Here is a 27,219-nt window from a genome sequence, read left to right as displayed (position 1 = left end):
TACACTAGTGTGGTGTAAAGAGAGCCAGTGTGGTATGGTATAGTCGCTAAGGTGCTGGACTGGGAGTTGGGAGATCCGAGTTCTAGTCCCCACTTGGCCATGGAAATCCACTGGGTGACTTTGGGCCAGTCACAGACTCTCAGCCCAACCTACCTCATAGGGTTGTTGTTGTTGTCAGGATAAAATGGAGAGGAGGAGGATTATGTACGCCGCTTTGGGTTCCTTGGAGGAAAAAAGGTGGAATATTCATGAAATAAATAAATAATGAAATAAATAACAAGCTCTACACACAGGCTGTTGCTATGGAAAGGTCATTTCACCTGGCGATTTTCATGACAACTGTAATATGTATTTTGTCTTTCGGGGTTTTTACGTGCTTTACTACTGGATTGTATGTATTCCAGATTAATAAACACAGAGTACAAGTCTTGAGTGTTTACAGAGCCTCACTAGGAAGAGACTGGATGGTCCCTGCTCTAATGACCTAAAAGTGAACAGAAAACAAGTGTTCCTTGTAACAGTCATTCAGTTCTAATGAGAGGCATACATTTTTGCAGCCCATTTGAAGTTGAGGACATGACCCCATCGACAGTCAACACGAACAAAGCATCTGCTCTCCAAAGAAGGATGTCCATGTATAGTCAAGGCACTCCAGAAACGCCGACCTTTAAGGACCACTCATTCTTTGTAAGTTAAATGTGCCTCTCTATTATTTACTAAAAGGAAATCTTCCGTGGTTGAACAACCACCATAGTCAATACTTATTTTCACACCATTTTGCAATTACACTGGTGAAATGTTGAGGTCCCTCTAAGCTTTTTAGTAAAGCAAACTTACTAAAATGTGCATACTAATAATTGTGATTAAAAAACTGTTTCTTTTCCCCCATTAACTATGAAAGTGGCTGTTAATTGATCCCCCTTATTGAGTTGTACTAATATCTTTGTACGTTTTACTTTAATTTGTTTATATACAAATGAGAATGATTTTTAGCATGTAATGTTTTCAAATATTGGAGGGTCAGACATTTGTTCTAAAGTGAAGGTGGGCTGAAGAGGCAGTAGCACTAAAAACTGTTAAATTGTGATCATACGTTTGATAATGTAGATCTTAAGACTACTTTAAAGCTTCCCATAGGAGCCTGCCCAGGTTTTCAGATCTTTGGGAGAGGCCCCTTTCTTGATACTGCTGCCATTGTGGGGTCACAAGAGAGGGTCTTCTTGGTGGCTGCTCCCAGGTGTTGGAACTCCCTGCCAAAGGAGGCTAGGTTGGCCCTCTCTCTGTTGTCCTTCCACCAGCAGGCAAAGATGGTTTTAGTCATATTTCATTCATAAAGGCTGTGTTTTTTTAATTGGTTAGTATTGTTCATTTATTTTATTGTTGTTTTTTAATGTAATTAGTTTTATGTTATGTTTTAATTAAGATTTTGTTTTTAGCCTATATTTTACTGTTAGCTGCTTTGAGTGCCATTTTGGGGCAGAAAGGCAGGATCCAAATGTAATTAATTTATTATTATTTAATTAATTAATTATGAATAATTAAATCAATTGGGTTAGAGCCAGAATAACGCTTAGTAGACCTCTGCTTATGCTGTAGAAAGGGAGGGAGGGAGAAGGTTTTCGCAATTCCTTCTTCCCCCTGCAAGTCCCCATGCTTCCTGAAAAGTTGCTCTGGAGGGGCTGGGGGACCTTCTGGAGCAGCATAAGGGGTGGCACAGGCAGCCATGGGGGAAAGGAGAATTGGCCAAAATTGCCTCCCTGCCCAATTTCTCCAACTGGAACACCTGGATCCCAGTGCTGGCCATGAGTGAAAGGAGCCCTTTCATTCAGGGAACTGCAAATCTGGATCCAACCCACTATTTTTAGGAATGGAATCCTCTATTTTCTTCTTCCCAATAAAGGAACTCTTGAGACTGATGCATTTCCCTAGACAGGCCTTCAGCATGCTCTGGTTCTCAAGAGTTCCTTTTGATTCCTGTATTGTACAGTCACATATAAAGGGTGATCTAGTTGACTAATTGCCTCCTTTTTGCCTTAACGTGCTGAAGAAATGGCGGCATCCTTCACAAGACAGGCTCCAGTTTTCCATTGTAGATGCTCTGCAAGACACTTTCTTTGACAAACTGCGTCGCAGTCGCTCGTTTAGCGACCTGCCGTCTCTCAGGTTGAGGCCTAGAGCAGGGCTAGAACGCTATGTGAGTCTGGATGGTGGGAGCTCTCTTTGTAGCAAATGAACTCACTTCGTTTCTGAAGCAGTTCCTCTGTGTTCATGCATGCCCTGAATCTGATACTTCTCAGTGAGGTATGTAGAGTTTGCAGACCATGTGTTGAGGAAATGGCTATAGGTTCAATTTTGAGTTTTTGATGTCAATATCAAAATTCTGATTGGCTTTAGTTTTGCAATCTCTTTCTAGACAAGAGGCCAAGACAGTCCACGTGAACCTTTTGAAAAAGATGTATAAATACTAACTTGTATGGACTGGTGTCTTGTAAACAATATACAGGCAATCTATATCCAGGACAGAAGTTTAAATGGGAATCAATTGGATGAAAGGCACAATAGAAATAAAGTAAAATTAATTGGGAGCAGTCTAGAAGTTAAATTTCACATTTAAATTCCACTAATTTCAGTGGGATTTAAGCCTGCTTAATTTTCTTTGTGCTATTTTGTTTAAAACTTTTTAAAAACTTTCAAAATAGCTGAGCTATGAGAGCAAGATAACCTCTAGAACCTTAATCCTATATCTGTCAACATGTAGTAATACCAACCAGGTCATGCCACATGATATTTCACTGGTGTGCACTCTATTCCATACCATTAGTTTCTAGTAGATAAAATCTGGTCAGCAAAATACAAGCCTTTTAGTTACTCTGCTTTCTGCATGAAATTTAAGTGAATTTGCAGTGCCTCTCACAGAACTTTAGTTCCAGATTGATGTAGAACCTTCTTATACTCAGTCTGGACCAATTCTGATTATTCCTGTTTGCGGGTTTTTAATAGCCATTTGATATCTTCCTCTTTCTTTTTAAAATCACTATAATAAAAAGTAAATTTCTTTCACAAATCCTGAGGCTTGGGTTTACATCAGACAACAAACTTTAATCTTCTTCCATTTTCTTTTTGTAGCTGCTTAAAATTATTGTTGTTTCGTTCTGTATGGAAAGTTCCTCTACTTTCTAGCTTTAACAGCTTTTGTTATGTTTGCAGCCAAATTCTCCCGATGATGTCTTTGAAAATGGGACAAGTGGAAATGAGAAAAGGTCATTATCTTTCAGCTTCAGTGATATTCCCAATGGAGACTGCAGAATGTCATCAAGTTCAATAGATTCTTCCTCTGCCATAGATAATTCTAATCCTGAAATTACTGTCACACCCCCAGAACACAATTGGCAAAAGTTATCAAAAACTCAAACCGTGGACAATATCAGTACAAGCTCATCTGTGGACTCCACAACTGAATCCAAAGACTTAAAGTCACAAGAGCTTGTGCTAATTAATGATGAGAAGACTTCAAGTGTAGATTTTGAAGTTTGCCAAAAGTCTCCATGTTCAAGAAGCAACAGCTTGTTCTTAGATAATAGTACCCCGGTATCACTCCTTCAGGACACTGATGAGTTATCAGAGCTCAAACCAGTGGAACTGGATACTTTCGAAGGCAACATCACTAAACAGCTGGTTAAAAGACTGACTTCAGGAGAAGGCCCGATGACACCTGAAAAGCTGTATTGTGAGGGGTCAATAAGTGGTGAATCTGAAGGTTATAAATCCTGTGTTGATGGAAGCCTAGAAGAAGCATTGCAAGGGCTTATTCTAGCACTTGAGCCTCATAAAGAACAGTTTAAAGAATTCCAGGATTTGGACCAAGAAGTAATACACCTGGATGAAATCTTAAAGGTACATTCGGCTCCTGAATTTGGAATTTGCTTGCCTAATCATCCCAGTATCAGAAGAGCTTATGTCCCATAATCTCTTTGATGGCATGAACTACACCAATCTAATATGTCATAGCTGTTACCAACCTTCTGATTTATAAAAATGCAACCTAGAAAACTGAGGCCCCTGTTGAACCAAATCTAAATATGTGATAATTCTGCCTTTCTTCAAAAAGATTAGAATTATATTTCGCAGTATCCAACCCATTGGAATAGTTAACCCTATTGGCATTGTGCTAGAAGTTGCTTACACTAGCGCAGCATTAGCGGTAGTCTTGGATACTGCCCAATATTTTCTTGCTTGTTGAAAACACTTTATAGTAAGCATATATGTCAGTAGAGAAATACCCCTGTACTAGGTGGTTGACTCACATAAACTGGTAACTCAATAAGATTAGGCACAGGACTTTTTGTGCTACGGTAAGATTTTGAAGATTGAGCAATAGCAGAAGTTTCTACAGCTGTAATCAGTGACCACACAGGTCAGTAGATTACTCTGAGTGTGGGAAGACAATAGTGGAATGTATCCTATAAAAGGAAGCCCTGATACAAATTAGTATATTCTGTATAGGTATATTCTAAAACTCATTATAATAAAAAACAAGACTATCAATTAAAAGCCCTTTCTTTGGCTGACAATCCTACTTCCAGACAGTTTAAGAATTTGCAGGGCCAGGAGTATGTCACATATTGTGGGCAATTGCATTTATTGTAGACTCTGATCGCTCCAGGAAAACCCAGAGTATTGTTAAATGATTATTTTAAATGCATGCTTTTAGAGAAGGAAAATGAAAGTGTAAATCTATGATCTCCCCTGTCTGCAATGGCTGCCCCATTCATTTCAATGGGGCGAACACCTGTACATTTAGAAAGGAATGATAAACAGATGCTCCTTCCATTGAAATAGAAGGAGACATCTACCCACATAGATGCTTCATATATGTGTACTAGAATACACATGAAGATTTGGATTGAATATTAGGATGTTGTAAGAATCCTACAGCCAGCCAAGTCTAAAAGCCGCCACGCAAAAATGAGCCTGCTGTGATTTTTCTCTGGGTGCATTAAAAACCTAAAGCTACTTAGGGCTTTCCACAGGAAGGATGTCTTCATTAGCAGAACTCAGTTCCATCCCACCTAACCTGCATTAGATAGAGTCTGTCCAGATTCACTGCAGCTACATCCCTATTGCCATTGCCCAAATAATGTTCAACATTCTTCTTTTGCGGATTCCTCTTATAATGTGTAAAAAGCGAAATCCTAAAATCTGGGGAAAATATATAAGCGCAGGCAAATCTGGCAAGTGCAGCTAATTCATTCCATGGATATGAAGAAAATATAAAACACCCACTTTAATTGGGTTGAACGTTCAAGCCTTAACCAAAGGAAAGTACACTGTGCTTAAAACCGTACTTGGTTCTCACGGACTCGTTTTGCCTTTGCTACTGCAGTGCAGACCGACAGTAAATCACAGCAGATCGTCTAGCTTGAGCCTAACCGTTGAGAGTGCATTGGAGAGCTTTGATTTCCTCAACACCTCTGACTTTGAGGATGACGGTGGTTCGGATGAGCTTTGCAGTGGTGGGCAAGGTGCAGACTCTGTATTCTCTGACACTGAGGTTGAGAAAAACAGGTAGGAATGCCAATATTGTGTGCTTCTTATTTACATCAAGCTCCTGCACCTTTTAGTCAAAGATCTTGGTACACACCTGTCATTCAAGGAAGATGAAACTAAATATTGGGGGGGAAATAATTTTATTTATTTATTTATTTATTACATTTCTATACCGCCCAATAGCCAGAGCTAGATTGGAGATTTCCTATGTAGAGCATTGAAAAAGAAAAGATTAAGAGAACTAAGTATAATGTTGCCCACGTGTTGTTTATCATTTTGCTGAAATGTCACCCGTAAAATAAGAATGTAAGCAACTGACTAGCAGGATCACCAGGTCATCAGCCCTCTCTTTTTAAATGCTGTCTGAGACAGCTGAAAAGAATAAGGCTGTTGCCCCATCTGCCCACCTTCCTCTCCTGCCTTCAATAATGACAAAGACATTGGTGTAGCTCTGCTGCAAGCATAGGAGGAGGGTGGGCGGAGGAGAAAGGGGTCATCCTGAGACCATGGGAAAAGTCGGGATAAAAGTGTAGGGCCATATCCCGGGGAAAGGGAGGGATTATCCCTCCCTGCTCCCAGGAACCCCTGTGTGTCATGTGGATGCACAGGGGTGATCCCCGGTATATTGCCCTGTCTAGACATGCCCAAGATCTCCCTAAGAAAGTAAATGTGTGTGTTCATCCTGTGTTACAGCTAGAGATGAGGCAATGGGCATCTGAGAGCCTCACTAAAGCACAGGAAAGCAGAAAGGTACCAATACTGAGGGTGATACCATGGTGGGTTATATCTCGAAGCAACCTTCTAGGGGAGGGACATAGCTCAGTGGTAGAGCACCTACCTTGCATGCAGAAAATCCCAGGTCTGATCCATGGCGTCTCCAGATAGGGCAGGAAAAATTCCTACTTGGAACTCTTGAGAGCCGCTACCAGTCAATGTCAACAATACTGGGCTAGTTGGTGTAACCTATCATGGCACTGCCATACCATAAGGGCACCGTCAAGTGTAAAAGAGATTACTATCATTTTGTCATCACAAAGCTTGCCTGTTCCTCAGCTTTTCCTAGTTTGTATTCAAATAGATACTGTTATTTCTGAAACGCCATTATAGGTGTGATCCCTGCTTTCCAAAGCAGTTCATCAATTCTGGTCAATGCAGGGTCAAGCCTGATGGAAGCACCTTAGCTGAAGAGGCTTAAATAACTCGATCTTGTTCCGATGAAGATGCCGAAATCCTGATAATATATCCCTGTTGCTGATTTGAACCACCCAAGCCTATTACATTGTTCAACTGTGGACCTTCTTAACCTTTCCTTCTCAGTGTTCTGTCATTCACATTTCACTGAGGAATGCTGAAATAATCAAAGAGCAAAATAATTATTTAAACAGTGAGATTTGCGTTATTTGGTGAATAAAAGAAACAGTAAACCTGTTTTTGAGTCCTGTGCCTGAAACACCAAATGCCCTCTGTTCCAATAGCTTCCCGCTTTTTCCTTCCTTGGCTGACAATTAATCATGAGCCAGTAAAGCACTGACAGATTAAGTTTTAATTGTATAACTTTTGAAAACCACAAATCTATAATTCAGTTAAATCCACAAAACAGTTTGGCAAAGTATGTTGTCAACAGGCCAGGGTAGATGCGTGTGTGTGTGTGTGTGTGTGTGTGTGTTTTAAAGAAAACAAGTTCTAATGAAGGCTGATTTCAAAGACTTCATTGCAAGAGCTCTTTACAAAAGGGTCATTGTTTCAAAGAAACAAGTAGTCCACTGTGGAAGCGATATATCCTTTAAACGTGGACACTTATTTGGCATTTGCTACCTTATGCTACTGCCAATTTGAGATATGATGTATTCATTAAAAGGTTTCTGGCCTACCAAGGGCTGTTTGGTTACGGGCCGGTGCTTTCAACAATCCCTTTTTTTTTTTGCGTGGCGTTAGTCATGTTGAGCCGACATAAAAAAAGAAAATCAAATCGCTCACTTACCTCCCGGCATGAACAGTTACAGGTCAGAACACCCAGAAGCCAGAGGGCACCTCAGTGAAGCATTGACAGAAGACACAGGAGTTGGTACCAGTGTAGCTGGAAGCCCTCTTCCATTGACCACAGGGAACGAAAGCCTTGACATCACCATAGTGAAGCACTTGCAATATTGCACACAGCTTATTCAGGTACCTCTCTTTATATAGGTGTGTGTATGTGTGTGTTAATAACAGATGTTAATTGGAGACATGCTTGTGCCTGATTTGCAGGCTGTGTACACACCACTGGCCTCTTTTCATACTTAATTTATTTTGTATTGCTTTGTCCCTCCTCACTCCTTTGTTTATTTTTCTTGTCCTTAGCCCATTTGCAGATCTCATGTACTAAGTTCACTGTAGGAATAGCAAGGGACAAAGCAGTGTCTCTGCTGCCATGGAGAGGCTGACAAGTGTACATGCCTGTAGAAGCAGCAGACTGTATTTGGCCCTGATCCAGAGAAAGTTACTCATGCGTAAATGCCATTGAGACGTATTTTTATATTTTATTTTATTTTATCTATTTCTTAGCCAAATTTCAAGACCATAGTCTTCCCAGCTTACAGCATAAAATAATAATGTGATTCAACAAACATATTAATAAAATTATTGATATATGAAATAAAACCAGTCACAGTAAAATACAATTTCAGAATATCCATCAGCAGCAATTATCATAAAAAGTTTCAATTCAAAGCCAGGAAGAACAAATTAATGACTAACATGTGTGGCTAAGGGCACAATCCTATGTATGTTTGGACAGAGAAAAGTCCTACAACTCCCAGCATGCCCCAGCCAGCATACTACAGGACTTTTTTCTGTCTAAATATGCATAGGGTTGCACATTTAGGTTGTAATCCTGCATACTTAATAGGGAGGAAGTCCTATTATTGGAAGTAAGTCTTGTTAAACTTAATCGGTTTTTCTGAGTAAACATGAATAGGGGTGAGCTATAATTTTCTCTGGATAAGGGCTGAAATAGGAGGAACTCATAGCAGCACAATAAATTCAAAGAGATTATATTGTCATAAATCTAGTATTCTACTTTCTCTGAATTGTTGGGGAAAGGATCCCTGCAAAAGATGACCACAACTATGACATACACAAGCATTAAATTATACAGCCCTATATATTAATAACAAACTCATTCCCTGGATTTGGTCCTTATGTAGCCCAAACAGCGCCATCCACACACAAGAGGAAGTTTTTGGTAGGCTTGGGGGAACCCCAAGGTTAGCAGAAATACATAAAATCTTTGGAGGGGAATATGAAGGGGGGAAATATGACAAAAAATAATCCAGTGAGGACAGAGACTGCTCAGTGAGGACATGCTGATTGACTGTGGGTGGGTGGAACCAGGCAATGAATGGCGTATTCTTGAACTGGGCATGGCTGGCTGGCTGGTTGGTTGGAATCCTGAACTGGAGTACTCCATATTGTAAGAGTTTGTTGCAAGTGCCACTTATTCTTCCACGTTGTTTATTTCAGCAGAATTTTTTATTCAGAGAATTTACTGTATATAATACGCGCATGTATTCTATTGTATATAATACACACATATAATTTTGATTTTTCTTGGTTGTTTTACTAGCAAATTGTGTTCTCCAACAAAACTGTGTTTCTAACAAGATACCTCCTAGACAAGCTATCTCAGCAGATTCTAGTGATTGAGAATCTTACAGATATCAGCAATGAGAATATGGGGAACGTCAGACCTATAAGTGAAGGTAAGAAATGGCAAAGGCAGTTCCCATTTGGAAAAGAATGGTATATGTTTCAATATTCTGAAAGTATGATGTGCAATGCAGTCTTATGCATGTTTACTCAGACGTGAGTCCTGCCGTGTTCAGTGGGACCTATGCCGTAAAGCTGCAATCCTAAATATGTTTACTTCGGTGAAAGTCCCATTGATCACAGTGTGATGTACTTCCAAATAAACATGCCCGAAATCAGGCTGTAAGACTGCGATCCTGTGCAGACTTATCTGAGAAGAATTACTATTGAATGTAACGGGGCTTACCTCTGTGTAAACATGCATAGGATCAGATGGCACGAGGAAGGACCATAACATCTGTGCTCCCATGCCCAATCCCTGGCATCTCCAAGTAGGGCTGGGAAAATCCCAGGTCTGAGACCCTGGGCAGGGGCTGCCATTTTGTGTAGACAGCACTGAGTTAGCTGGACCAATGGTCTGGCTCGGTCTAAGGCAGCTTCCTGTATTCCTCAATAGCACCCTGTTTGTCATTGTCTAGCAGTGGAGTTTGCTTTGGGCTCTTCTTTTACAGTGGCACAATTAGGGGTGGTCTTTGGGAGCAAAGTCCAGGGTCCCGCAGTCCAACTGGGCTCTGATGACTACCCAGATAACAGCAGGTGATGGGGACAGTGGGAAACAGGCCTACCAGGGCCAACACTGCTCCCCTTTCTTACTTTTTTTGTTTTTTTGAGGGGAAAAATTGTCAGGTGTCAGGCTGGCCAGGCACCTACATGGTTACAAATGCCTGTTTTATTATTTTTACTTTAAAAATATACATACTATCCTTTTCTACAACAAAATTGGTCTTCTTCCCAGGTAAATGTAGTTAGCATCAGGGCAACAGAAGTAAACCCCCATTCAGTTTATTTTATTTATTTATTATTGCATTTATATCCCACCTTTTTTTCCTCCAAGGAACCCCAGGTGGCATACCATTTTATCCTCACAACAACAACCCTGTGAGGTAGGTTGGGCTGAGAGTCTGTGACGGGCCCAAAGTCACCCAGTGGGCTTCCATGGACGAGAGGGGACTAGAACCTGGATCTCCAGACTCCCAGTCCGGCATTCTAGCCACTAAACCACACTGGCTCCTGCAGTCATGATAGTGCTATGATTTAAATGGGAAACTGGACATTTGTAAAATCAGGGTTGGCAAACAGCTTCTCTCTCTCTAATACATTAGGTATGCCTATCAGTTACTTCATAACTGAAGTAATACACGTTTTTCTAAACTGCCCCCTGTGAGACCATTAAGTCTAGGGTGTATAGTTACCTAGCTGCGCTGCTGTTATCTTGTCTCATTCCAGCTCTTTAACCTGAAAGTGTTCCATTAAAGAGGAGAGGGAGCAGGCAGCCCTTGAGAAGGCACCCAATGTGGGTCATTTTCCATCTCAGGAATATTGTAGTTGTGGGAAGGATACTTTCTGAGACTTTGGCTGCTTTCCCAGGCCCTGTTTATTTTGGCTTATGAATTTCCTGTAGCCTTTTAATAATACTGCACTAACCCACATTTTGCAAGTTCCAGCATTTTTTTGGCCATTTACAAACACCCATTTTCTAAAATGTTATTGATTTAAACGTTTAAAAGCATTTATACTCTGCCTTTATCCGCTGCTTAGCTTTCGAGGCATTTTACTACTAGTAAAAACAATTAACAATGAAATCCAATTAGAAACTGAAAAATCAAAACTACAATTTAAAAGAGAATAGCAATCGAGAGCAGCAACAAAGATCACGGCAAAAGATCATGAGCCCTTCTCTCAGTCCCACCAACATCACAGGCACGCCTGGTGGGAACGCAGGAGAGGGCCTTCTCGGTAGCTGCTCCGGTACTCTGAAACTCTCTTCCCAGGGAAGCTAGACTGGCTCCCTCCTTGATGTGCTTTTGGAGGCAGGCAAAACTTCTTTGTTCCGGCAGGCCTTTGGCGAATAATCTGGACCGCCATCTGTGCCAAGGACTGTTAAAATCGTCATTTTAAATGTTTTAATATTGGAACATATTTAATATGTTTGTAAGTTTTGTATATCTCTATAGGTTTTTAATGTATATGTTTTAAATTGTTGGCAAAAGGCGGGAAATTAATAATAATAATAATAATAATAATAATAATAATAATAATAATAATAATACAACAACAACAACAACAACAACAACAACAACACAGGAAAATAAAGAGGGCTCAATCTTAATGTGGTGCTAGGAGAAACCTGCTAATGTGATGGGACTTTATCACTCCTTCCTCCCCACTTCACCGTTCAAAGGTCTGCTCCTGAGGGTTTTCTTCTTCCAGTTCAACTGAAGGAACTGCTTCCATCAGTAGAATAACAGTGTTGGATCCAACTCAGAATGTTTTAGCTGTATTTACTTGGTGGACGGGGAAAACACTCTATAGCTTTACACATTTATTTCTGTGGTAAAGATGCCACCAGTAATGTACTTCTTTAAAACTTCATCATTCATAATAATTGGATAATTTCATGTCCGCTATATCATTCAAATTAAACAATCTTATTTGTAGGGATTATAATTCAGATTATCAATTTCAGTTTGCCTAAACCGCACCAACTATTATCATACAATGACTTGATTTGGATAATCATTGTAGACAGAACAACGGACGATGGCTTGTTTAAGAACTGGCACATGCCAGGTGCCATTTGCAAAATCACCTGCCCAGCCGTGGGTTGTCATGACGTTTGAATCCGAACAGCAAATAACCGTCAAATAATTCAACAGTCCACATTAAACAAATTTTAAAGACCGAAATGAGTTATTTGCATCACAAGTGAAAGAAAGCATTTAACAAACACTTCCTGTACATTTTATAATGAATTATCAGTGAGTTTCTCTGCCACCATGTAGTCTGGGAGATTACTTCTGGAAGACAGTATAATGTGAAATTTTCAGGAAGCCAAATTCCTTACTATGGTGAATGTTCTGCACTGGCTGGCTGAAGAATAGTTCTGGCCCTAGGATCTCGAAAATGATGGTTGCAAGCATATATGGGGAACAATCTGGCCAAAATTCGGCTGCAGCCCTACACAGTGCCAGCTTTGTTTTTGCGGGCCCATGGGCAAGGCACCCACAATGCCCCCCTCCCACATTGAATCTACCTTCTCACCTGTCACCAGCTGCTGTTGTTCCTCATCCTCTTTCTCATCATCATTGCCGCTTGCTTGCCAGTGGGCAAGTAGGCCATGGCATCTGCTGCTCCTCCTCCTCCTCCTCACCACCACTATTGTCTGGGTTAGCATGAGAGGCAGGAAAGCAAGCAGGTTGCAATGGGGGACAGAGGAACAAGTCCAGGGAGCACCTACCACTGGGCCCCTGTCGGGGTGTGGGCCTTCAGCCGGCGCCTGGTTATTATTATTATTATTATTATTTATTTATTTATTTATTTATTTATATAGCACCATCAATGTACATGGTTATGCCTACCCTTCGCACCAGCCCTGACCCTACAGCCCTTCAGCCAGGCTGCAGAAGTTTGTGGAAATGCTGCTCCGCTGGTAGGGTGGCATTTATATCCCCAGAGCATCTAGAGCTCCACTACACTGACAAAAAGTTTGCTGGTGTAGGTGTAATGCTGGTGGTCTTTCTGAAGTGGTAGTGGTGGTGTGTGTGTTTTAAAAAGCATTGTATCCATTTCCCCTCCTGTTTAGTGTCAAAGAGAGGGAAGAAATTGAAAGGCCAAATAGGGACAGTAAAATCAGGAAAATACCCCCCCCCCCACTGGCTACCTTCTTCCCTGGCTGTGGCAAAACCAGCAAAGGGTTAGAAGTGGTGGTTTCTGCACCATGGGATCCCTCGCCCTGCCCTCCACCCCCATCTCACCACTCAGGATTGCTCTGTTTACATTTATCAGGGTCATGCTAAACATATAAGTGGTAACTGAATGTTTTGTTATCCTTTTTATCCAGAACAAATCTGCTTTTGCCATTTGTATGCTTTAATCTGTCAAGTAAATGCAACCCTTTACCCGTCTCACACGAAGCTGGCGTTTTCTGCCAACTTTAAGGAGCTTCTTAGGTTTTGCAAATGTCACTCAGTTGTGATTCAATTTCTCTAGCCCTAATCTTTCTTCCCAATAGATAAAATAATGTCAATTTCTTTCACGTTTCCCCCCCCCCCTCAGCAATTCCAGATTTTCAGAAAAAAATCTCCCTACTTTCCTTCTGGAATAAATGTACCAGTTCTTCTGGGGTGTATCATACTTCAGCAGACAAGATGGTCAAACAACTGGATGTCAGTTTTGCTGCAGCTGTGAATGACGAGTGTCCAGGACTTGCAGAAACAGGTGCAGTACTGCAATGTGTTTCCCTAGTAGCAACAGAGAGGTTCCCTGTGTGATCTGTTTGGATGGCCCCCATCAGTTACATCAACTAATTCAAAGCTGTTAGCTATTATTTTCATGCTGAAATATTTTTTTCTATTTTCCCTAAACCAAAACAACATATCCAAAATAAGAGGCATTTGAAGCCTAAATTTGTGTAGATCCCGCTAGTCAGAATATATCCCACAGTTCCTCACCTTGGGTTGGATCCGGATTTACACCGGATGAACTGCGCTGGTGGAAGTGGACTTCCCCACCCCCCGGGCCTTCCCATAGTTTAACCAATTAATCTTAACAACTGACTTAGAGCACAATCCAACACAGAAGTTAGTCCTACTGAGTTCAGTGGAATTTACTTCCAGTAATTTTGTATAGGATTGCAGCCTAAAATTTGCACTCCACCCCCAAATCCTAAAGTCAATATTGAAAGAGCTGTGCATGCATTTGAATGCACACATAGAGGCACTCTTTGAACACTCCTACAGTGGACTCCGCTCCAAATCCTACATGGAAAACGTCTTAGAAAACGAAAGTAATTTTCAAAAGCAATATTTCTAATGGAGCTCTTTGGGGGTCATACCCATAACAGACAAAGGGCACAATCCAACCAAATCTGACAAGTTTAAAGTTTCATTGATTTCAGGTCATAACTGTAGCTGCTCGTGCAACTTTGATGTCACATGGGTATAACTGAACAAAGCATTTGATCTTGTGTTTAATTATGTTTTAGAGCACTTTACCCTTTCTAAAAGCTAACGCAATGGGGAGCAAACATGTTAAATGATCAGGTGCAATTAAACACAGTGCCTCCAGTAATTTCATTTTGCTCTTTGCAATGGCTAATTGGTTATTTTAACTTCTTGTACTCAGTATTCAAAACCTTGGTGTCTCACATCCTGGACCGAGCAGATCCTGTCCTCTCTTCCAGTCTGTCCTTGGAAGTCATCACAGTTTTTCAGTACTACAACTATTTTGCCAGTAAAAACGTTAGTGATCTGGCAAATTATTTGCTTCAACTTGCAAGAGAAGGTAAGGAAGATAACTTGGTTGCCCATAGCTTTTGAGAGCAGGGCTTGAAAGAATTCTTTTCACTACTCAAATGAATCCAGGAAGATTCTTAGTTTTAGAGTCATGTAAACATGAACATACTTGCTATGAGCTAAGGTGATGGTTAGGGAAAATGACACCTATAAATTATGAAAACCACCTCATAGCAGGATCTGTAACTCTTCAATTCACATACAAGCCATAGATTATCACTCACATCAGACACACACACACACTTCTATTATCCAACTGTATAATGTGGCACAAGCAGAGAGAATAAGCAAACAAGGTATCCTGTGTCAAAGATGTTAGAAAAGCATTTAGGGCAACATCCAGTATGACACGATTGCTAATGTAAATTACAATATACTCGTGTAAGGGGCCACTAGCACAACACCAATAGCATTAGCTCATACAATGGGATTTCTGGGGAATTCCTTAGTGCCACGCTATTGCCATTGTGCTAGTGCAAGGTAATTTACATTAGTGCTGATGACATGTAGGATGATGCCCTTAGTTTTTATATTATTGGTATTTGCAATTGTTTTTAATTTTATAAGCCATAAGAACATGAGAAGTGCCATCTGGATCAGACTGAGGGTCCATCTAGTCCAGCACTCTGTTCGCACAGTGGCCAACCAGCCATCGGCCAGGGATGAACAAGCAGGACATGGTGCAACAGCACCCTCCCACCCATGTTCCCCAGCAACTGCTGCACACAGGAGGTAGCACATAAGCATCAGGGCTAGTAGCCATTGATAAACGTCTCTAGGAATTTATCCAACCCCCTTCTAAAGCCATCCAAATTGGTGGCCCTCTGCCCAGAAAGCCAGTATATAAATACATAAAATTAAATTAAAAAACTAAAATAAGCCACATGGTTGAAGAAGGTAAGATGACCATGAATCCAGTTGGATTACGAGGTTGCTCAAAAAGCGCCAGGCTGTAGTCATGGTGTGGTGGCAAGGGGGCATGGAACCAGGCCTCTCACATATTCTTTGCATGTTGAATTTTCTTTTAAAAAATAAATAACAATTGCAATTCTAAAGCCCAGATCCAATGGCTGGAGGGGCTCAGCATGCTGTGGCAGCCCTTCTCCACCTGAGGAGAGGGGTCCTGCCAATGCAGGCATCTATCCCAAAGCCCCAGCTACACTCATGTAAGTTCCGTGGGCATAAAGCTACCGCTTGCAGTATTCCTGCCAATGGAAGGCCCTGAAACAGTGCATTCTGGGGACAGGATGTAATTTCCCACATGTTGGAATCAGTGAGAAGGTAGGGGAAGGACCAATATCCACAAGGGAAAAAGGTGACACACACACACACACACACACCACACACCTCCTGCCCTGGCTGGTTGCGTGTTCCTGCAAGGTTCTGGATTCAGTGGTAGCTCTGGGCTTGGACCAGGTTAGACTTGCTCTGTAAACTTACAGCCTTTGTACTTATGAAGATTAAAAGAAAAGACTACAGGTAGCATTCTATCCAGGTGCTCAGCAAGAAGCAAGACTTCCTACTGAAACTTTCCAGTGTCCTGAGGGCAAATGAATTGGAATAACCGACAAACGCCAAAGCAGGGGCACAGAACCTCAGGCCTGAGGGCCAAACCCAGCTCTCCTGGGTTCTCCAGACGCCCACACCCCTTTCTCCAAACCACCAATCATTGGGTGTTTCCCACATTTTATCCTCATCCTAAAAGGTTGAAATGCCTCTCTTAAAGCATAGTTACTGGCAGTAGAGCTTTAAACTAAAATATGCAGGTATTATTAGCTCAGTCCCTTTCTCCATTGGCCCTTCCCCCCTTTTGCCTGCAGCAATGTCATCAGATTTATTTTATTATTATGCAACCCTGTAGTCTGTGCAATTATATACATGTCTACTCAAAAGTAAGCCCTATTGAGTTCAATGGGTCTTACTCCCAGAGGAGCGGGCATTGCAGCCTAATATTTTAAAATAATTTAAGTTAACATACTTTAATTCAAACATTGTTAAAATGTATTTGCATTTTAGCTTTAATGGTGCAGACTCTACAGTCCTTAAGAGATGAAAAGTTCTTGCAGAACAAGATCGCCTTAACCTCCATCAGCCTCCCACCTCAGCAAGAAGTGCTGAAATCATTGGCGCTGCTCCTTCTGACTGAAAACAAAAGGGAGACCTACGAGGCTGTGGTATCAATATTGTCAGCTGCAGCAGCAGAAGACAAGCACTTCAGGGAAAAGGTAGGAAACTCGTAGGAATTGCTAGCTTTCAGCTACGACTTTTCTCTGAGGCCATCAAAGCTTTCTAGTCAGAAGGAACTTCGGGGGCTAAGCAGCAGTTCTGAGACCTACAGACAAGATTCTTGAAAACAATATTAAAGAAAAATAAAGTGAATTTAAATCATGTTAGGTGAATAAGACTCATACATTTTAAAAAAAACAAAGAGTCTTGTGGCACCTTAAAGAGTAACAAATTTCTTCTAACACGTTTTTGTGGTGTATAGTCCATTTCATCAGATGCATGGAATAATATGGAGAGTTTTAAGGTCTTCTATACAGTACCTATAGGGGGCAGGGTGGGGGGACCTGTAAACAGTGAGGTCAGAAGGAAATTCAGTGCAGAAACTACAGTGGGCATTTGCAGTGCATCCTTTGCTGGTAAGAAACATCCTGGCACTTGGTAAGATGACAAAAATATGTTGTGTGATAAAACTCCTTTATTCCAATTCAAGCCTCTAGCGGTAACCCAGTACCTTGTCCTCCATGGCAGGTTATGGAGTTTTACACACACATCTTGTGCCTTCTTTGTAAACTGCCACCACCAACACCTTGTTAGGGTTTCTGCTAGCCTCACGCTTGGCTAGCATGGCTTAGTCACTAATTAGGTCCTGGGACTTTTGTGTGTGTGTGAAATATAGTTGCAGCCGCCTCTTCCTCCTCTTCAAAGCCTCTTTCTTTTTCTCCCAGGCTTTAATTTATTACTGCGAAACCCTCGCACAGCCCAACCTCCACCTACAGAAGGCGGCTTGCTTAGCACTGAAATGCCTCCAGGTAAACCTCTGCCTTCTTTGCTTTCCCAGGCACAACAAAAGGTCAAGGAACGACAAGGGTTTCAATAGCCCCTCTTGAGCAAACAGCCACAATAAGAGCATTGTTATTTTGTATTTGCCATCCAGATATTACTTTACAAATGTGGGAAGATATTTTTTTTTTAATGTAACTTAGGACCTTGAAATTTCTCCAAGACCGGAAGGATGAACTGCACATGAGAACTCTGATCACAGAAGGGGATGCCAATAGGACTTACTTGTAATTGAAACATTAATATTTGCAAAGGGCAAAAAAAAAAGTATGGCCTTCTTTATGTATATATATATATGGAAAACATTGGAAGGAAAAGGGGGCACCTCCCAGCGCAGTAGTATCAAAAGCTGCTTTTGCATCCAGAATCAGACTAGGATCTGCTTTGATCACTGCTGTGTTGTGGCTTTGCGCTCCTTAGAAAAGGGGCATATAGCCTTATAGGCTTTGTTGCTGGTGCATTGGGCCATATAGTCTAGCACCATTTCAGTTCTCAAGTGCTGTAAATTTGGCTGAACTTGCAATTAAAATTTAATGGAAGACAGCAGCTGCCCTAGTCCAGGGGTCGGCAACCTACCCCGCCACCCTGTGGGCCCCAGTGCACCCCCTTGGCCTCCTTTCTTGGTGTCTGATGTGGTGCCCTACCCCACCTACTTTTTAGTTATTTATATTTTTAATAGCAAAGTTTCTTACTGGCATCTGGGATTGCTGCAAAAAAAAGTTAGGGCGTGTACCTGTGCCCATCTTTATTTCCCTTGAAGATGCCAGGTAGCTGCAGGACGATAATTTCATCTGCAACCTGGTGATGCCCAGGCCAGTTTCTCAAAGGGCCAAATGTGCCCACGGCCCCAAAAAGGTTACCTAGTCCTTCCCAGATCCCAAGGAAGACAGAATTAAAACCAGGACATAAAAATAACATTAAATTTGCACATAGAAACTGACCTGTGTATGCTTAAAGTAACTGCAAAATGCTATTGTAGGCTGGAATTAACTATCTTCCAAAACTTTATTAATAACCTCCTACTTTATAGCAAAGGTGGCCCAATGTGATTCTTCTTGCACAGTAACAGTTTAATAGCAGTAAACATTGTGAACTATGATGTCATAAAGAGTGTGTCTATTCATAATATTCTGGATGCATAGTGAAGCACAAGTGAACAAAACTTATTAAACAAGTATTAAAGATAACATCAGAACTATATCAGCAGAGACCCAGAAGGCAGGAGCTATGGAGGGTGCAGATCTGTCTACACAGTCTTTTTGCATTTGGCTCTGCTGCCTCCATTGAGAGCTACAGCCATAGCTCTGTAGGCACGTTGCACTGCATATGGGATTCTGGGTAGTATCTGACCATGCCCCAACACTCGTCTAAACCAACATGTGCACAACGCAACTATTTCTTGCTAGGGCAATGGGAAAAAGCAGTGATTTGCCACCTCGTTTTCAACAGCAGATCGCCACTTTTTCTCATTGCCCTAGCAAGTACTAGTTACGTCGTGCAACTGTAGATTTACATGTCATTAGCGTTGGATACTATCATCTGGATTTGGACAATAGACCCAAATGAGCTCATAAAATTTGTAAAATTTCATACAAGTGTGAAGAATTGGACAGAGAGGTGAGAATAAGTGGCTATAATAGGAATTTTGGAATAAGGTTGGAAAAATATCTTTTTTTTTTTTTTTTTTTTGGTACAGGCAACTGAAAGTATTAAAATGCTGGTGACACTTTGCCAGTCTGACAATGAAGATATCAGGAAAGTAGCCTCTGAAACCCTGCTCTCACTTGGTAGGTTGAGGATCTTTATGTTGTCCCTATAAAAGTTATTTTATTACTACAGAGGAAAAGCTATCTTCTGGGGCAAAAAGGAGAAGGGTGAAGATGATAGAAAAGCGACAAAGAATGGAAATGAGGTGGCATTCCTACTTTTGTAACATTTCAGAAGTAACACCCTAGGTTTGAATGAGGACGGCGTATGCTATGTCAAGTAACACGCTAAGACGTCATAGGAACCCTCTGGCTTCACTTTCACTGACACATTGTCATAGCGAGTTACCAGAATTTATGGAAAGTATTGTATATGCTTGCATATCCACGTGCAAAGTACATACTGCCAAGCACTGCACACATGGGATCACACAGCTTCTGACAAAGTGGCAATGGAAGCTTACCCCCCCCCCAAAAAACAACAACAACTAATTGTGTGGTGAGGTGTGTGTGTGATTTTCCTCTGGGAAGGAAAGAGAAAGAGCTGTGGGAAGGTACAGAGAGAGATGAGTACAGGCGAGAGAGAAATGTGTTCATTGCCTCTTAAAAGAAAGGTTAATGATTCTGGGCAGGAGGTCTTTCTCCAGGTACTCCAAGTGTGTATTAGATACTTTTTCTTTCAAGGCATCCTCCAGGTAATACTGGAGCTCCCACAAAAGGAGGATTCTCTCATTCCAGGAAATGCAGTGGAAAAAGCCTTCTGGCTTCACAGGTTTCCTCTGCTCTCAGCTAGGACATGGCTCAGCCCATGACTAAAACAGAAGGCACAGTTTATTCCCTATCCATATCTAGGCTGATACCAGCTCGGCTCCAGGAACATATCTGAATGCCAGGGTTCAATTCTTGAACCTGTGAACTACGATACCTTCCCTCAACACTTGGAGTGACTATAATGATCCCATTGAAGGGTGGAATTGAAGATAAGCCTTTTACGTTAGAGGACATGGTTTCCATGCAGCTTTGAGCCCCTTTTTAGAAATAAAATTCTTTTTTTGTAATAGACACAGACTGCCACTGTTCAAAAGGATAAGCTTGAGGGGAGTAGCAGAGAAGCGCTCTTAACCATCTAGGTCTCCATAAAGGTCATCTGCCTCAGTTGAGATCCACAGACACATTATTATTATTATTATTATTATTATTATTATTATTATTATTATTATTATTTATTTATATAGCACCATCAATGTACATGGTGCTGTACAGAGTAAAACAGTAAATAGCAAGACCCTGCCGCATAGGCTTATGTATTCTGCTTCCCTTTTTGTGTGTTTGTGTGCTCAGGAGAAGACGGACGTCTGGCATATGAGCAACTAGATAAATTCCCCCGAGAATTTGTTAAAGTTGGCGGACGACGTGCAACTGAAGTGGCCACAGCCTTTTAAATATTTTTATCTGCTGGTCAGCTGAAACATGATGGTGCTGTAGCTGAACTGCAAAAACAAAAGCCACTCTTCTGAAGAATGCTTTGAAACTTAGCCACTCACTGACATTCAAAGAAGAAAGAATATGGAGGATCTTATTTGTAGGACGCTATTGGCTTTTCTCCATAGCTTTGTAGCTTGTCATGAAACAGCTGTTTGTCAAAGGTTGTGATTATTTTGCTTTTGAGTGAATCTATGTGGTTGCTGTAACTCAGCCTCAGCAAACATGAAGAGGTTTTGAAATCATCATTGAGGTATTTCCAGCAGAAGTTGGTGCTTGTTTTGTGGGCATTATTGTGTCAATTTGAAACATGTGATGCTCCCCTAGACATTTCAAAGCAGTTCTAACTCCTTCCTGTGCTGAGCCTCTGCTGCCTTCAAGTATTTCCCTGCTAGGTTTAATGATTAGTAAGCACATTTAGCATGAACAGCCCTCAAATGATGGCCTGCCTCCGGAAACAGCAGGATTTAAACCGCAGGGGAGGTGTCAGTTCTTTGACTCATTCCAGATTTCCATTCTTGCTTTTTCCTGCCCTCCAGTAATGAACTCTCATTAATCCAAGGTTGTTGTTTTTATTATTATTTTTGAGCAGTTGTATGGATTGTATAAAATAAGTGGAAGGTTAAGCATACTCCTTTCTCCGGAAAGAGCAAATGGATGCAAGTTACTTTTATTATGTGAAAGCACAGGATCCAGCTTCCTCCCACAAAGTTTTAAAAAGTTTGTGCATTTATATACAATAACTTGTACTTAATTTGTTATAAAGGTCTTTAGGACTGTTTAAAATCAGGGTATTAGCAAACACCTCTCCTTCATACTATATACAATGATTTGGCTGACAGACAGTGCAGGCTTACAGAGAAATAAATCCCCTTAAATTCAAAGAGCCTTACTCCCAAGTAAGTATGAGCAGGACTGCAGCCTGAACATGTTTCATTAAAGCCCTTTTTACTGTTCCTACAGGGTGATAGTTTTACAACAGCTGGATCTTCTACAACTCTTGGGCTTCAGGTAGAGATGGGGGGTGCTTGCAGGTAGGAATGCATTAGCCATCATTTGGCACATGCAGATTTTGAAGGTTTTGTGTAATAGAAGCCTCCCTTTTTTCTTTTTGCAAATGCTTTGGCAAGCATTTTGATTGTGAATGTTGCAACACTGTATATATCTGTATATTTATAAATTATATATAAATATGATCTGATCAAAAGCTACATTTGTACAGTCTCTCCAAAAGGTTTACTGAAGGGGGGGGGGGGAAGTCTCTTATGCCATGTGAAATAATTATGCTTTGGTTTTTACAGCACATTGCTCCCACGAGCCCGCAGTCTTTCATGGTCGTCTTTTGTACTGACTTTTGGCTTATATTTGCCTTCTAGTTTTGTGGTATTTGTACTTCTCATATTTACTGCTACCTTTAAGTTATAATAAAGATTATTTTTGAATTACTAAATAACATTAGCGTAGCAGGTGTTTGATTCTTGCACTGCTGTGAGGCCTTAAAGCAGGGCTGGGGAATCAACACCCCTGTCAATGTAGTTGGACTTGGATCAGCCCCAGCCATCATGGCCAGTGGCCAGGGATGAGGGGCTCCCATCCCTCCCTTATAGCCTTGATCCGGTGCCTTCCCTCCGCACCACTGTGGGCTAAACCTCAACCTTCCTTTGAAAAACTTTTCGTTTTCATCAATATCACTTGCTAGTTATAGAGAAATGAACAGGAGCCATTCAATGACCATGTGCTCTGGTATCCCCCATACTGGTACTCAAACACTTTTTGTCTATGGTCAGGAGAGAAGAGCAAAGAAGCTATTTCAGCACCAGGAAGGAAGCAGCAATGCTGTCTCCTGGGCTGGGTTTTTTAAAGCTACTGGCAAGATCCACAGATCAACTGAATGGCTGCCTGCAGCAGTTCATTGCCAAAGGTAGTCTCAAAAGGATCTTCAGATCGGAAGAAGGAAACTCTCTTTTGCAGTTTAGTTGGGAGGCATTTATTTATTACATATCTAAACTGCCCAACAGCCAGGGCTCTCTGGGCAGGTTGAAGGTGGGGATGTTTGAATTTACTTTATAGGTGAAGATAGATCTGTGTTAAAAAGGTGAGATAGAATGACGGAGAAACTATTGATCATGGGTGGTTGTAGAGGAAACAAGCTTCTCTGTCTTCCCATAAGTTAGAGCCAACAGAGAAGGATTAATCTCACTTAAAAAGAAAAGTAGAACTATAAATGTTTAACCTACCATGAGTTTGGATTCCATAGGTATGAATCTACTTATGACATCAACAAGCGCTGATGCTGCTTCCATTTTCCATTCTATTTACTTCATCCATTGCCTAGCTACGGGCTTTGTGCATTTTGAGTGAGTTATGTCAGTTACCAGCCAGCCGTATGAGCAAACTGCAAATCAATCCCTTAGCTTTCCAACAGTCCCCTCTCTGACCTAGGGGAATACAGCTTTATAAAGAAACACAAGATATTCTTCTTCAAGCAACATGGGAAGTTCATTAGACAAGTTACAAAACTGGTATGATAAGACTTTCATGCACACAAGGGAACCACCAATCAAGCTATTAGACCCCATCTTCCACAACCACAAAATCAAAACCTATGGCCTTGCGCTGAGAAATGCAGAGCTGCCCTTGGAGGAGAGAGCTATAGCTGCACTATATATTGGACTGCTAGCTTACACAGGTATGCAATCACAAAGACACGCTGAAACACAAGAGGCACCAACTAGGTTTGTGACAGATTTGTGATGAATTCAGGTAGTTCCTGCTTCACCACATCTGCTTAAATGCAAAGTGTTTTAAGGCCTAAATGTCATCATCTTACCTAACATCTGTACTAACACAACTGAGCACCTTGCTTTAACTGTATCTTAATAAGGCCCGTTTCAGGACACTGGATCCCATTTGCCTAGTGGTAGCCTAGCACCCTAGTCACACAAGCAGAGTCAGACTCTGTAGTTGCCTGGATCATGTAAAATTACACAACAGATCAGTTCTCGTGCAGAAAAGGCAGCTTTCTCCCAGTTCTATGTGAAGTTGCACTGGGTGTCCCATTTCCCCCCTACATCAGATATATATTGCTGGGCTAGTTCATATCTTGCCCCAGTTTTGAAGATTAGGCTCTCGCCATTTTAGAAGAATGCACTCACCTACATGGAAATGTGCACTTTGTCATCTGAAAACAACAGACTTCCAGAATGAAATAGTAAACCAAACTATAACAGAACAACTTGGAGCACATTTCAGATCTTAATGGTCATATTGCTCCCATTGGATCCAAGGGTGACTTGCATAAGCAGAAAAAATATTCCTGCTTATGAAAGAAACCCATTTTTCTCCAATTCTCTAACACATGCAGATCAGTTCCTCCCTTGCACCACATCCCATCATCATTATTATTCCCAGATGAATTTTAAACCTAAGTATTTTAAGATGTTATGATAGTTATATTAATATTGTATTGGTTTTATATGCTCTTTTAACTAGTTTTATGTATTCTATTGTGTTTAATATTGTGCCTCGCCTTGATCCAGAGGGAGAGGCAGGTAAGAAATATATTATTCTCATCATCATTGAGATCACTTGACTGTCAAGAGGGACTTTTCAGGGACTGAAGTGAGGAGAAAGGGCCCAGAAAGCTCTTCCTCCACAAGCAGAACTCCACTCTTGCTTCTCTGGATATAGTTTCAGATAACTGAGTGATGTTCAGTGATTAAACTACTTGAACAAGATCCTGTGATACAAATGGAAAGGCAACCTACTGTCTCAGCTTCTAGCCCAGTGGCTTACCTTTTCTATGACTGGGTAGTGTATTAGATTGCACATTTTGTGAATTTTTTACATAATGCAACAGGTGTGAGAGAGTTGTAGGTGGTAGCAGTAAGTACAGAAAAATGCAATACACAGACAAGGAAAGAACCATATGACAGATGGTTCCAAACAAAGACAACGTTCTTAAGATGAAAGTTAAGAAAGCCATTAAAAAAAATCAATAGGCTTCTAGTACAAACATAGTGGAATATTCCAATGTAATATAATGCAGTGGGGACAACCTTAAGCAGGGGACCAAATCCCTCCCTCCCTAGATGGCCCACCCCCTTTTGCCCCAAGCACAGATTGGTTGATGGTTTCCCAAGTTTTGTGTAGTTTTTCCCCATTCTAAAAGGCTGAAATGTTTCTAAGGCTTAGTTACTGCCAATAAGAGCTTCAAGCTATAATAGGCTGGGGAGGGGTTGTATTTTGGCCTCCCCCCCCCCCCATTTCCCTTTGGCCCCATCTACCAGAGGAAAGGAGCCCACGAAGGTGTCTCAGTAATGGAATTTAGCCTTCAAGTTGAAAAAGTTACCCCAGCCCTCTACTTCAAATTTGCTAGCTATTGGTAAACTGTATCACAAGTTAAGAACAATTTCTTCCTTTACAGGTGGTATCACTGCTGCTGAGCTCGCCTCACAATATATTCAGGACATGATTGATATTCTGATCATGCCAGACACATCTGGGAAAGTAAGGATCGCTATGTTAAAAGGTTTATGTGGTGTATGTTACATCAACTATGCAAACCAAAACAAAGCCAAAGAAAGCCACCTAACTGAAATTCTCATTTCCTACCTGGATGAAGATGAAGACTCCCCAGAAGCTGATCCAGATTTAATCATTGTGAAGTTCTGGGTTTGTTATCTTATGACTATTGTCTGCTGTAACAACATCCCCTATATTAAGTTATTTCATGAGGTGGGTGGCCAAATGCTACAGAAAAGGTTGGAATCCCTATCTAATATGGAATGGTTTGGCTGGCCACAAAACTATGCCACATTAATGTCTGTGCTTATAGGATATCAAAGAATGCAACCAAACAAGTAGACCCAGAGAAAATATCCGGAAATGCACATTAAGGTGCTGAAATATTGTATATGTACCACAATATTACAAATTTCCCTTCTCAGAAGTTTGAGATGGGGAGAATAAGGACTTTTTGGGGAGTGTAAACACCAAACTCTTACTTGTAATTTAATGTAACAACATCACCATGCATTATCAAACATACTTGTTATCAAATTTTGCTTTGAGACTATTCCTGAAATTGTTTCGTCTCAGTCGCCTTCAAAACTTGTCTCCAGTAGTCTGGTAATGCCTGATATAACAGGACTGCTAAAATTAAGCAGGAATACACTTGACAGAAGACTACTGAAGGGCCCAAGGAAGAAGATATAATAAAAATTTTTAAATATTGAAAAGAAAACCATTTTTTTTTCTTGTCAGAGTGGAGAAAAGTCTTATGTTCTGTGCAATAAGAAAGTAGATTTCTACTCTATGTTCATGATCAACATCATTCAGCTTAGATTCAAGGCCACTTTTGTTTCATTCAGGATGATTTAGATGTACTCACAGAAGAGTCTTAAGGAATATAAATTAGAATGGAAACATTAAGGGAGAACATCTGTAACGTTTTGGTTTTTTAATACATCCTAAGCCACAAATAACTCTTCAGAATCTTCCAAGGGCCAACCACTTCTAATGTCCTCCAGAGCCATTTTCATATAGAAATGCAAAATCCCTGTGATTAATACATCTGACAATTGTACACATGCAGGTCTTCTGATGCTTTTATGCACACTGGAAACTCATTCCCCACAGATGTAACATTTAAGGGCTTACTGTATATACAGTTGTCAGACATGGCAATCTATTTGTGCCAATTCCTACATAGAAAGATACATCTGTGTAGGAATTTTGTTACTTTGAAGTGGACTACACATGTCAGAGTTGCATCCAGCGACACGCTAGTGAATATCCACTCTCCCTTCTCACCTCTCCACATTCAGCCAGTGTGCTGCCCTATAATCTGCTCCAATTGCTGATTTTCTTTCTTGCACAAATCAATGGCAAACTTGTTATGTCTATTGCTATTTGCGCATGAAGTTTCTTGTTCTCCCCACTGGTCAAATCACAGCAAACACTTCAATGTTCAAACACAGAACTTCCTGATAGAAGTTTACCTAGTTAAATGCCTGCTATTGTTACCTTCTACTGTGAGCTCTGACATAGTGAATTGGAAACACCCCAATACCCTATTAATGTATCCATCAGAACTGCCACCTTAAAACCACACGGTAAAATTGTCCTGCGATTTCCTCCAGTTGTTTGTAGAGAGCCTACCTGTTACGTGGAAGTCAACCCCATTAGTTTAAACAGAATTCATTTCAGGCCTACATTGACTGCATTTTTCACATAGCTACATGAAGGTTTGCTGCTAGTCTTACTAGCGATTCAGG

The 27,219-nt window shown here is 41.0% G+C and overlaps 2 protein-coding genes across 2 annotated transcripts in view; both read left to right on the top strand.

The window, feature by feature from the left end:
• The window catches only part of RIPOR2 (RHO family interacting cell polarization regulator 2), a 90,987-nt gene extending 70,064 nt beyond the window's left edge, over positions 1 to 20,923 (top strand). The window contains exons 12-23 of the mRNA XM_063130458.1: positions 558 to 687; positions 2,048 to 2,194; positions 3,208 to 3,894; positions 5,384 to 5,565; positions 7,545 to 7,713; positions 9,152 to 9,287; positions 13,450 to 13,611; positions 14,518 to 14,676; positions 16,704 to 16,912; positions 17,639 to 17,722; positions 19,450 to 19,540; positions 20,801 to 20,923. Of these exons, the coding sequence (XP_062986528.1) occupies positions 558 to 687; positions 2,048 to 2,194; positions 3,208 to 3,894; positions 5,384 to 5,565; positions 7,545 to 7,713; positions 9,152 to 9,287; positions 13,450 to 13,611; positions 14,518 to 14,676; positions 16,704 to 16,912; positions 17,639 to 17,722; positions 19,450 to 19,540; positions 20,801 to 20,901 (2,257 nt within the window). The 3' untranslated portion in view covers positions 20,902 to 20,923. The remainder of the gene's footprint in view (positions 1 to 557; positions 688 to 2,047; positions 2,195 to 3,207; positions 3,895 to 5,383; positions 5,566 to 7,544; positions 7,714 to 9,151; positions 9,288 to 13,449; positions 13,612 to 14,517; positions 14,677 to 16,703; positions 16,913 to 17,638; positions 17,723 to 19,449; positions 19,541 to 20,800) is intronic.
• Positions 20,924 to 23,431: 2,508 nt separating this feature from the next.
• On the top strand, positions 23,432 to 25,807 carry ARMH2 (armadillo like helical domain containing 2). Its single transcript, XM_063129789.1, has 2 exons — positions 23,432 to 23,630; positions 25,368 to 25,807. Exons 1-2 carry the CDS (start codon positions 23,432 to 23,434, stop codon positions 25,805 to 25,807), a joined length of 639 nt encoding a protein of 212 aa, XP_062985859.1.
• The last annotated feature ends 1,412 nt before the right edge of the window (positions 25,808 to 27,219 follow it).

This window comes from Elgaria multicarinata, chromosome 7 (genome assembly GCF_023053635.1).
Source record: "Elgaria multicarinata webbii isolate HBS135686 ecotype San Diego chromosome 7, rElgMul1.1.pri, whole genome shotgun sequence".
In the NCBI taxonomy this organism is placed as follows: Eukaryota; Metazoa; Chordata; class Lepidosauria; order Squamata; family Anguidae; genus Elgaria; species Elgaria multicarinata.
The sequence above is the reverse complement of the archived record's forward strand: the minus strand, read 5'-3'. Positions and strand labels throughout refer to the sequence as shown.